Raw genomic sequence first — 10,000 nt, forward strand, 5'->3', positions numbered from 1 at the left:
TATTACAATGTTATTGTACAAAAGAAAGATTTGTATAACATATAAATCTAGAAATATGAGAGAAAATACACACATTTTAAGATGCCCATCCCAAGCTGCACACCTTGAAATGTGGCTTGCCTCAAAAGGGTGAAATTGTATCCGTTAACCTCTTGCGGACGGGGGGGTAGATTCGCTTGCCCAGTCTCCAGGATGGGTTTTATTTCAGAGCGAGGCAGCTTCCCGCAACAAACCTTTACTCTTCCCATTCTCTTTTAGTCACTCATTGTAAAGCTATAGCCATTTTTGCATTTTATTTTTTATGTGTTTTACTGTATTTAGAGACTTGTTTGTATTATTTCACAGGCTGTTGTAGTTGACTAAAATTGTTGTATGTTATTTTGCAAAATTCTTTTCAATAGTTTTAGAGAAAATGTAGTAGATATTTAAACTGGATTGATGAGTTTACACAGATTTGATTGAAAGTAAACTCAGAATAGAAACCAGATTATATAGAAGTAATGTACTGTATAGACATTAGATTTAATCAATATGCACACTTAAAACATTCACTGAATTGATTAAGGATACACACATGAAATGTGCTGAGTATTTGTAGTGTTCATATAAATAATTGTGTGTAAGATATGCTCTATCCTCCACCCACAGCTGAGATGTTGCTATCCACATACAACTCGCAAGCAAAGCACTTGGAAGAATTGATGACAAGGACCCTAAAGTTGGGAGAGAGCAACTCTGCACTCGTCTTAGCGGCGAGGGGAGTTGGAAAGTCGGCAGTACGTTTTGGTTCCTTATTGTTTTTTGATTTTGCAATTGCTACTTCATGAAATCATTTGCATAATGGCATTTGTCATAGATTATTCATTTTATAAAAATCTTTTTTTTTTTTCTTTTTTTTTAGCTCATCTTGTTTCATTATTCTTTGGTTATATATCTTAGATATTGCAATGTGATACCAATGAGAATTTTAAGGATTGAAAGATTTAATTGCTTTACATCTTGGTTGGTATACTCTTATTGGAGTTCTTTTGTATGAATAATATGAATTCATAATGTTCATAATAAGGCCCTTCAGTCCACAAAAGATTATTTTTATTTATCCAGCTGGTGAATATCATATTGGAGAATCTTGCTTCCTCTGGAACTTTGGGGGAAGGGGTAGTCGTCCGTTTGTCAGGGCTGTTGCAGACAGATGACAGATTGGCTCTGAAGGAAATCACATGCCAGTTGAGGTTGGAGAATGCAACAGCAAATAAAGTCTTTGGTTCTTTTGCAGGTTAGTCATTATCTGGTTAGTATTGTTAGCAAATTTTAAGGAGAGCATATGACCTTCATATTGTGTTCTGTTTCTCTGATATATAGGAAATTAGCAGGGCCCAGATTGTTCCTTTGTCAGTCATATAGTGTATGATGTTCATAGCTGTTGAAAATTGAAAGATAATGCTTGATAAGTGGAATTCACTCTTTAAACCCATCCATGCCTCTCATCATTAGCCTCGAGATAAGTCCTATTATGCTTCCTTTTATCTCTCCCATCAGAGAACTTGGCCTTCTTGCTCGAGTCACTCCGAAGTGGTAGTAAAGAGACCTCAAAGCCTGTGATCTTCCTTCTGGATGAGTTTGACCTGTTTTGCCACCATCATAACCAGACTTTACTCTACAATCTCTTTGACGTCGCTCAGTCGGCACAGGTCGGTAGCGTGTGATACGTTGATGTCTGTCTTTGTGATTCATTATGAGAAAACCTTTTAAGTGAATTCAGTCATTTTAGGAAATGTATAGTATTAAAAATATCTTAACATAATTTATCCCAAACAGGCACCAATTTGTGTAATAGGCCTGACATGTCGTCTTGATGTGATCGAACTGCTGGAGAAGAGGGTCAAGTCACGATTCTCTCACAGACAGATTCACCTTTTCTCTGAGGAAAAGTTTGAGCCACAATATATTGATACCATGAAGTTACTCCTAAGCCTGCCAGAAACATTTGTCCACAAGGTAATTGCCTCTTACATAGAAGGTAGATATAAGTGAATTTTCAATTAAAAGTTCATTATATATATGTGTGGGGGTGGGGTGGAGGGGTGTATTTGTATGTATACATGTATATATGTTTGTATGTTTATATGTAAATATGTATATATATTTATATTGATGGTAATTTATATATATAATTATTTTTAGTTTATATATATATTTAATTATATTACTTTGGTTATGAATGTTGGTTGTGTGTTCTTTTATATATACATATGTAATAAATATGTATGGTATGTGTTGTACATTCAGTATATAATATTTTTAGATATATTGATGATATATATTTTTATATTTTTATTTGTATATATATATTTATATATTGTTAATTTAGTATATATATGTTTCACATATACATATTAGGTGTGTGTAGATTTATTTATATATTTATATATATTTTTTTCGATATTTATTTTATATTAGATATATAGTTTGTTATATTTGATTAACTTTGACATATATTTTGTTCACTAATATTATACTCTTTGTGTATATTTATTTATTTAATTTTGTTGTAGATATTGTTGATATTTTTTTGATTATATAGACGTTATTAATAATTTGTATGATAACCGTTCAATGGTTTATATAAAATATTTGCTTACATTTTTTTTTTTTTTCTATTCAATTTGTGTATAGATTATATTAGAGTATATATATATATTATATATATATATATATATAGTTATATATTATACTTAATTGCGATGCACTAGGGAGAATATTGTATATAAGTAAATCATTCAATGATGGTCTAAGTTTTTAGGTTGTTTCTTTAATAATTGATGGTAAGTATTAAGATGGACAATGTAGGTGACATGAATTAATTAGATTGCATTATGAAGATCAAATCTAATACTAATGACATATATACTCAGAAGATGTTGTAATGATTGAGAATATGATTGGGTATGTGTGGAAATTAATATGTATTTGAAGTAACAAAACACACAACACTATTTATTAGGTTAGTATTTATATATATATATTTTTTTATTATATTTTATATATATAGATATAGATTTAGATTATAGAGATATATTATATTCTATTGTTACATATAGCTAATACAGTGTGTTTGTTGAATTTGGTTGTGCTGCGGGAAAATAAAATGCGGATTGCCTGGCTTTTTTCGGCGAACGGCTGGATTTGTGGTTTCTTTTAAGAGTGATGCGAGTGATTCATTTATGCTTGTAGTGAAATATCATTCAAGCGTGCTAAAGTACTAATTGACTATGTTATACATAATTATATAGATATATTTTTATATATATTTATATGTTGATATATATATATATATTTATAAGATTTTATTATTTTATAGTGTTATATTTATAGTAGATATTTTAGTATAATTTATATATATAGATTTAAGGATATATACTAACATGCGGCGCGGAAACAAACACACCCACACACACAACACATATATTTATATATATATGTATATTTAGTATATTATGTTTATAAACATTATATACATTTATATACATATATATAATATTTATGTTGTATGTGTGTGTTATATGTATATATCATGTATATATATAGATTTATATACTAATATATATATTCATGTATGGTATATATACATACTTATTTTCATATATATAGAGACATATATAATGTATATATGTATATATATATAGTGATTTTTATATATATATATTATATATTTATAATAAGATTATAAATATATAAAACCAACATTAGGGACGTGAAGATATGGTAACTAAACTAATAAGGAATCTTCTCTTCGTCTTAAGAACGCGAATCCAACCGGATCGGAACGAAGACCTTTCAATCCGCATGAAATTTTCCCGCGAAACCAAAGTCAACAAGATCAGCTGTTTGTGCGAGAGTCTTCGACCAGTTCGGAAAGTTCATCGTTTCATCTATGCTCTGAATTTTAAACAATATTAGAGAAGCAAGAGTAAGTGGTCCGTTATAAGCTTGTAGAGTTTATCGGAGGATATTAAGCAATCGTTTTGCAAAAGCAAGTAAGCATCACTTTCTAAAAATAAGATTGTAAAGCGTTTATTTTTGTTGTCGTTAGAAGAATCATGGAAGATTTCTTTAATAAATCCGCGTTTAGAAAAAAAAACTATCGGCATTGGTTCCTTTTAATACTTATAGTCCATATATAGTGGTTTTAATCCACGTAATCCAATAATAACAACGATATAGGACCCGATAGGTCGATTGGGGCGTAAAATCGGCAAATATTCGGTATGAGCAAAGTTATTATTTACAGATTATGTATATGTTTAATTGGCTAACAAGATGGAACCAGGGAAGGTCACATTTTCTATTATTATTAATATTAATTAATGTACATGGGTCGTGCTTTATGGTCGTGTCGCACTTATTAATTGTTTGCGCTGATTCGTTTTCCTATTTTTATTTAGCAGACATTACGAGTCCACTGAAAACCAATTTCAATGTGTTATTTACCCATTTTACTCTGCAGCTTCCTTGAGATACTTCATGGCTTCCCTGCCTATTGGGTCTAGTATCGTTGTTATTGTTGTTATTGTTGGATAGCACTATCTACAACCACTGTAAATACCAACTCTGATGGGTTAGGTGATGCAAACCCATTATAGAAATTTTTACCAACATCAGTTATATTACAACATGCTGTTGCTTAACCCTTTCCCGACGGGGCACTCACTACGCGAAGACCCATATGCTGGGCGATTGCAATATTGCATTGAAATCGTCACACTGGCTTGACGCCCCGGCATCAGGATTTTGGCTGTGTTACACGGGTGTGACGCACCGTCGTTATAGGGTTAACTTCAGGAGACAGGCATGTTTTTGATTAATGCGAATTTTAAGGAATTATTTGCCTTATGATATAGTCAGATAAATTAGCCTCTAGTGATAAAGATAGGCCAAAAATGTTTAGATTTATAATTTTATAGATCTGGATGATTGATCTCAAAACATGACTGGATTGAGCATCTACTGTTCAGATGTTAAGCCATAAAACTTAGGCAGCGACCATATTGCTAGGATCCAAACAGCTGCAGGTCTTAGTGTGAGTAAATGGAAAGTTACTAACTTGAATAACCATCGGATGATTTGTCAATGTTTTTAGAGCTTGCTGTGAATAGGTATTCACTATATATGATCTGTTCTGTACACGCACACACACACACACACACACACACACACACACACACACACACACACACACACACACACACACACACACACACACACACACACACACACACACACACACACACACACACACACACACACACACACACACACACACACACACACACACACACACACACACACACACACACACACACACCACATATGGGAGGTTCCTTTGACATTTGAGCATTCTTATATCTCCAATACATGATACTTTGTAATAATCAATAAAACACTATGAAACACAATGTCTAAGATATAATTTCTAAAAGTTTTGATGTCTTTTCAAAAGTCATTTTATTATGTACACTCAGAAATAATTCCACCTCAAGATGGGGATGAAACGCGAGGAAGTTTGCGATCCGGAGATGCTGAGAGAAGTTCAAAAGCAGCTGAGGTTGAACTTGCGGCTTTGGGGAACCACACCTGATGCAGGTAAATGGAGCGTGCTTTGATATTGCATGATATTGCCATCATTTCACAATGGGTACTGTAAATTATATATTATTATCATGTTTTCTGTAATGGAATTTTGAATAATGATTATAGCTTTAATCATTTATTTATTTGTTCTGTTCATGAGGGTATTAACCCTTCCATGATAGGGAATGAGATCACTTTCATACTGCATTTTATTTATAATTGAAATTACATGCTATTTATTCCTTCAGTTGTGTAACTATGTTTAACTAAATGCTATTTAGTATTACAGTGTTATTGTACAAAAGAAAGATTTGTATGACATATAAATCTAGAAATATGAGAGAAAATACTCACATTTTAAGATGCCCATCCCAAGCTGCACACCTTAAAATGTGGCTTGCCTCAAAAGGGTGAAATTGTATCCGTTAACCTATTTCGGACGGGGGGGGGGGATAGATTCGCTTGCCCAGTCTCCAGGATGGGTTTTATTTCAGAGTGAGGCAGCTTCCCGCAACAAACCTTTACTCTTCCCATTCTCTTTTAGTCACTCATTGTAAAGCTATAGCCATTTTTGCATTTTAATTTTTATGTGTGTTACTGTATTTAGAGACATATGTATTATTTCACAGGCTGTTGTAGTTGACTAAAGTTGTAGTATTTTATTTTGCAAAATTCTTTTCAATAGTTTTAGAGAAAATGTAGTAGATATTTAAACTGGATTGATCAGTTTACACAGATTTGATTGAAGGTAAACTCAGAATAGAAACCAGATTATATAGAAGTAATGCACTGTATAGACATTAGATTTATTTAATATGCACACCTAAAACATTCACTGAATTGATTAAGGATACACACATGAAATGTGCTGAGTATTTGTAGCGTTGATATAAATAATTGTGTGTAAGATATGCTCTATCCTCCACCCACAGCTGAGATGTTGCTATCCACATACAACTCGCAAGCAAAGCACTTGGAAGAATTGATGACAAGGACCCTAAAGTTGGGAGAGAGCAACTCTGCACTCGTCTTAGCGGCGAGGGGAGTTGGAAAGTCGGCAGTACGTCTTGGTTCCTTATTATTTTTTGATTTTGCAATTGCTACTTCATGAAATCATTTGCATAATGTCATTTGTCATAGATTATTCATTTTATAATTTTTTTTTTTTTTTAACTCATCTTGTTTCATTATTCTTTGGTTATATATCTTAGATATTGCAATGTGATACCAATGAGAATATTAAGGATTAAAAGATTTAATTGCTTTACATCTTGGTTGGTATACTCTTATTGGAGTTCTTTTGTATGAATAATATGAATTCATATGTTCAAATAAGGCCCTTCAGTCCACAAAAGATTATTTTTATTTATCCAGCTGGTGAATATCATATTGGAGAATCTTGCTTCCTCTGGAACTTTGGGGGAAGGAGTAGTCGTCCGTTTGTCAGGGCTGTTGCAGACAGACGACAGATTGGCTCTGAAGGAAATCACATGCCAGTTGAGGTTGGAGAATGCAACAGCAAATAAAGTCTTTGGTTCTTTTGCAGGTTAGTCATTATCTGGTTAGTATTGTTAGCAAATTTTAAGGAGAGCATATGACCTTCATATTGTGTTCTGTTTCTTTGATATATAGGAAATTAGCAGGGCCTAGATTGTTCCTTTGTCAGTCATATAGTGTATGATGTTCATAGCTGTTGAAGATTGAAAGATCATGCTTGATAAGTGGAATTCACTCTTTAAACCCATCCATGCCTCTCATCATTAGCCTCGAGATAAGTCCTATTATGCTTCCTTTTATCTCTCCCATCAGAGAACTTGGCCTTCTTGCTCGAGTCACTCCGCAGTGGTAGTAAAGAGACCTCAAAGCCTGTGATCTTCCTTCTGGATGAGTTTGACCTGTTTTGCCACCATCATAACCAGACTTTACTCTACAATCTCTTTGATGTCGCTCAGTCGGCACAGGTCAGTAGCGTGTGATACGTTGATGTCTGTCTTTGTAATTCATTATGAGAAAACCTTTTAAGTGAATTCATTCATTTTAGGAAATGTATAGTATTAAAAATATCTGAACATAATTTATCCCAAACAGGCACCAATTTGTGTAATAGGCCTGACATGTCGTCTTGATGTGATCGAACTGCTGGAGAAGAGGGTCAAGTCACGATTCTCTCACAGACAGATACACCTTTTCTCTGAGGAAAAGTTTGAGCCACAATATATTGATACCATGAAGTTACTCCTAAGCCTGCCAGAAACATTTGTCCACAAGGTAATTGCCTGTTACATAGAAGGTAGATATAAGTGAATTTTCAATTAGAAGTTCATTATATATATGTGGGGTGGGGGGGTGTATTTGTATGTATATATGTATATATGTTTGTATGTTTATATGTAAATATGTATATATGAGGCATCTAGAACTAGAGGGGCATCCTCACCAAAAGTAGCTTTTGAGATAGTTTCATTGAAAGTTTCCTAACTTTATTCTTATTACTCCTTGAAATGAGTGGGACTGATTGGACATACAAGACACTAACAGAATCCTCTTGTATAGATGGAACAAACTCTCATACCCATCAGCTGCAGTTCTCTTAGTTGAGACTGTTCATAGTTAAGACATTCTTGTATGTTTGATGGTAGAGAAACAACTTTGTTTTGACCCTTCAGTATACACTCTAGATAGTTTATTTGCCCTTAGCTGCTTATTCCATGCAAAACCATTAAAATGGTGCAGATTCCCCCTTGTTTTTACATGCTTCATTTGTCTATATGTATATTCATTTTTATGTGTTTATGTTAGTATATATACGTGTTTCATGTGCATGCATATTTCAACTAGCTTCGATTCAAATAAAAAGTTTCTTACATTTGATTAAAGGAAGGAAACGGGGAATATAGAGATATTTTTACCATCTTCTACAGGGTTTTGTCAAAACTTGGAATGCTCAAATAAATGCCTTGATGAAGACTGATGACGTCCTCAGAGTTACCAAAAGACTATATGATACAACTCGTGACATCAGGGCTCTAAAGACCTTGCTGGTGAGTGCATTATTCGGCTCTTAGTTTGTAAAAAGAAATATATTTTCATGGTTTCTGAACAGTCTGAGGCATTATATTTTATGCATGGTTGTCCAAAATTTGTCAAATGATAATCACACTGTCTGTATAATATAAATGCAGATTTTAAAGTAAAAATCATATATCAGAATATCACAGGTTTACATCGAGCACAGCCGGACAATGAATACAGGAGCATTCAGTTTCATTATCATGCAGTTGGATGAAATTAACTAAAATAACAACAGTGTTAATAAAATGGTTCAAATGCTGTTCTAGCTTGTGTGTGTGAGCCAGATGAATGCAGATAGGCCTAAGCTGACACCAGAGATGTTTATTGCTGCACAGCCCATAATGAGAGCTGAAGCAAAAACCAACATGTTACAGGGACTGTCCATTCTGCAGCTTTGTTTGGTGAGAAGATGTACATAGCATTACCATATTATTGATATTAGAAATAATGTTTTTGGGCATTAAAAAAAAAAATGAGGAAAAAAATTGATGCATAGGATTAAATGTTTTTGTTGCAGTATACTTCATGAAAGTCAGTAATCTCAGTTTTCCCCAGTTATTTCCCCTATACAATCATAATTATCAATATTTAGTAGTACCATTCAAGATAATTTCACAGATAATCATATCAGCATTATCACGACAGATTATAGCAATGAAACACCTGACAACAATCTACGAAGGCGAGCCGTTCAATTTTGAGATGGTGTTTCACGAATATCTGAAATTCAGCCAGAGAAAGTCAACCATGCAGAGCTTTGAGCGGCCAGTCGTATTCAAAGCCTTTGACCAGCTGAAGGTAAATTAAATTGGTTTTCAGTGTAATAGAATTCATCCTGATTTCCAATAGGATAAAATTAAAAATGCAGGACAAACAACTTATATAATATTCCTCTACCAAACGTTTTCTGTAAAATCTCGTTCAAAATTTCAGTGCCTTGAACTGGTTCGGCCCGTGGACAATACGCGTGGGATCCAGCGCGAATACCAGCTAGTGCAGATGATGATTACACCGATGCAGGTGATGGACTCCTTAAATCAGCTCCCTGGAATACCAACAGATGTGCAACAGTGGGCCACCTGTTCATTTGCATAATGCCAAATCTTTAACATTTCAGTTGTATGCATAGTATGTTGCTCTAATTTAAAACTGTTGAATATGAATGACTTGATGAATAAAAAGCAAAGAAGCATTATTATTTCTTCGTGCTTGTTTTTATGTTTATTAAGTATTCCGTTCACAAGTCGCAGGAGTCGTGAAATTCAAACTATCTATGAAATCTGGTGTAAGTTTATTT

General features: G+C 33.5%; 3 protein-coding genes across 5 annotated transcripts in view; 2 read left to right on the forward strand and 1 right to left on the reverse strand.

Annotated features, from left to right (window-relative positions):
- Positions 1-4,581, forward strand: part of LOC147472215 (origin recognition complex subunit 4-like) — a 6,477-nt gene extending 1,896 nt beyond the window's left edge. Inside the window, exons 3-7 of the mRNA XM_086543786.1 lie at positions 649-776; positions 1,105-1,276; positions 1,540-1,691; positions 1,819-2,020; positions 4,508-4,581. Of these exons, the coding sequence (XP_086399912.1) occupies positions 649-776; positions 1,105-1,276; positions 1,540-1,691; positions 1,819-2,020; positions 4,508-4,581 (728 nt within the window). The remainder of the gene's footprint in view (positions 1-648; positions 777-1,104; positions 1,277-1,539; positions 1,692-1,818; positions 2,021-4,507) is intronic.
- On the forward strand, positions 3,836-9,908 carry LOC122245773 (origin recognition complex subunit 4). Of its 3 annotated transcripts, none has more exons than XM_043003766.2 (10): positions 3,836-3,970; positions 5,523-5,643; positions 6,564-6,691; positions 7,006-7,177; positions 7,441-7,592; positions 7,720-7,899; positions 8,553-8,672; positions 8,970-9,104; positions 9,349-9,501; positions 9,637-9,908. In XM_043003766.2, the coding sequence occupies exons 2-10, from the start codon at positions 5,541-5,543 to the stop codon at positions 9,796-9,798; spliced, it is 1,305 nt and encodes a 434-aa protein (XP_042859700.2). In that variant the 5' UTR covers positions 3,836-3,970; positions 5,523-5,540; the 3' UTR covers positions 9,799-9,908. The 3 variants fall into 3 exon arrangements, with proteins under 3 accessions (XP_042859700.2, XP_042859701.2, XP_086402048.1); XM_043003767.2 differs by having other exon boundaries at positions 3,854-3,970; positions 5,541-5,643; XM_086545922.1 differs by lacking the exon at positions 3,836-3,970 and adding an exon at positions 4,970-5,080.
- Positions 9,909-9,979: 71 nt separating this feature from the next.
- Positions 9,980-10,000, reverse strand: part of LOC122245772 (uncharacterized) — a 14,109-nt gene continuing 14,088 nt past the window's right edge. Inside the window, exon 10 of the mRNA XM_086545909.1 lies at positions 9,980-10,000. This exon is cut by the window's right edge and continues 400 nt beyond it. The gene's annotated coding sequence lies outside the window, so the exon portion shown is untranslated.

The sequence above is a fragment of the Penaeus japonicus genome, unplaced genomic scaffold (genome assembly GCF_977035675.1).
Source record: "Penaeus japonicus unplaced genomic scaffold, GWHDUDI00000001_assembly GWHDUDI00000002, whole genome shotgun sequence".
Taxonomy (NCBI): Eukaryota; Metazoa; Arthropoda; class Malacostraca; order Decapoda; family Penaeidae; genus Penaeus; species Penaeus japonicus.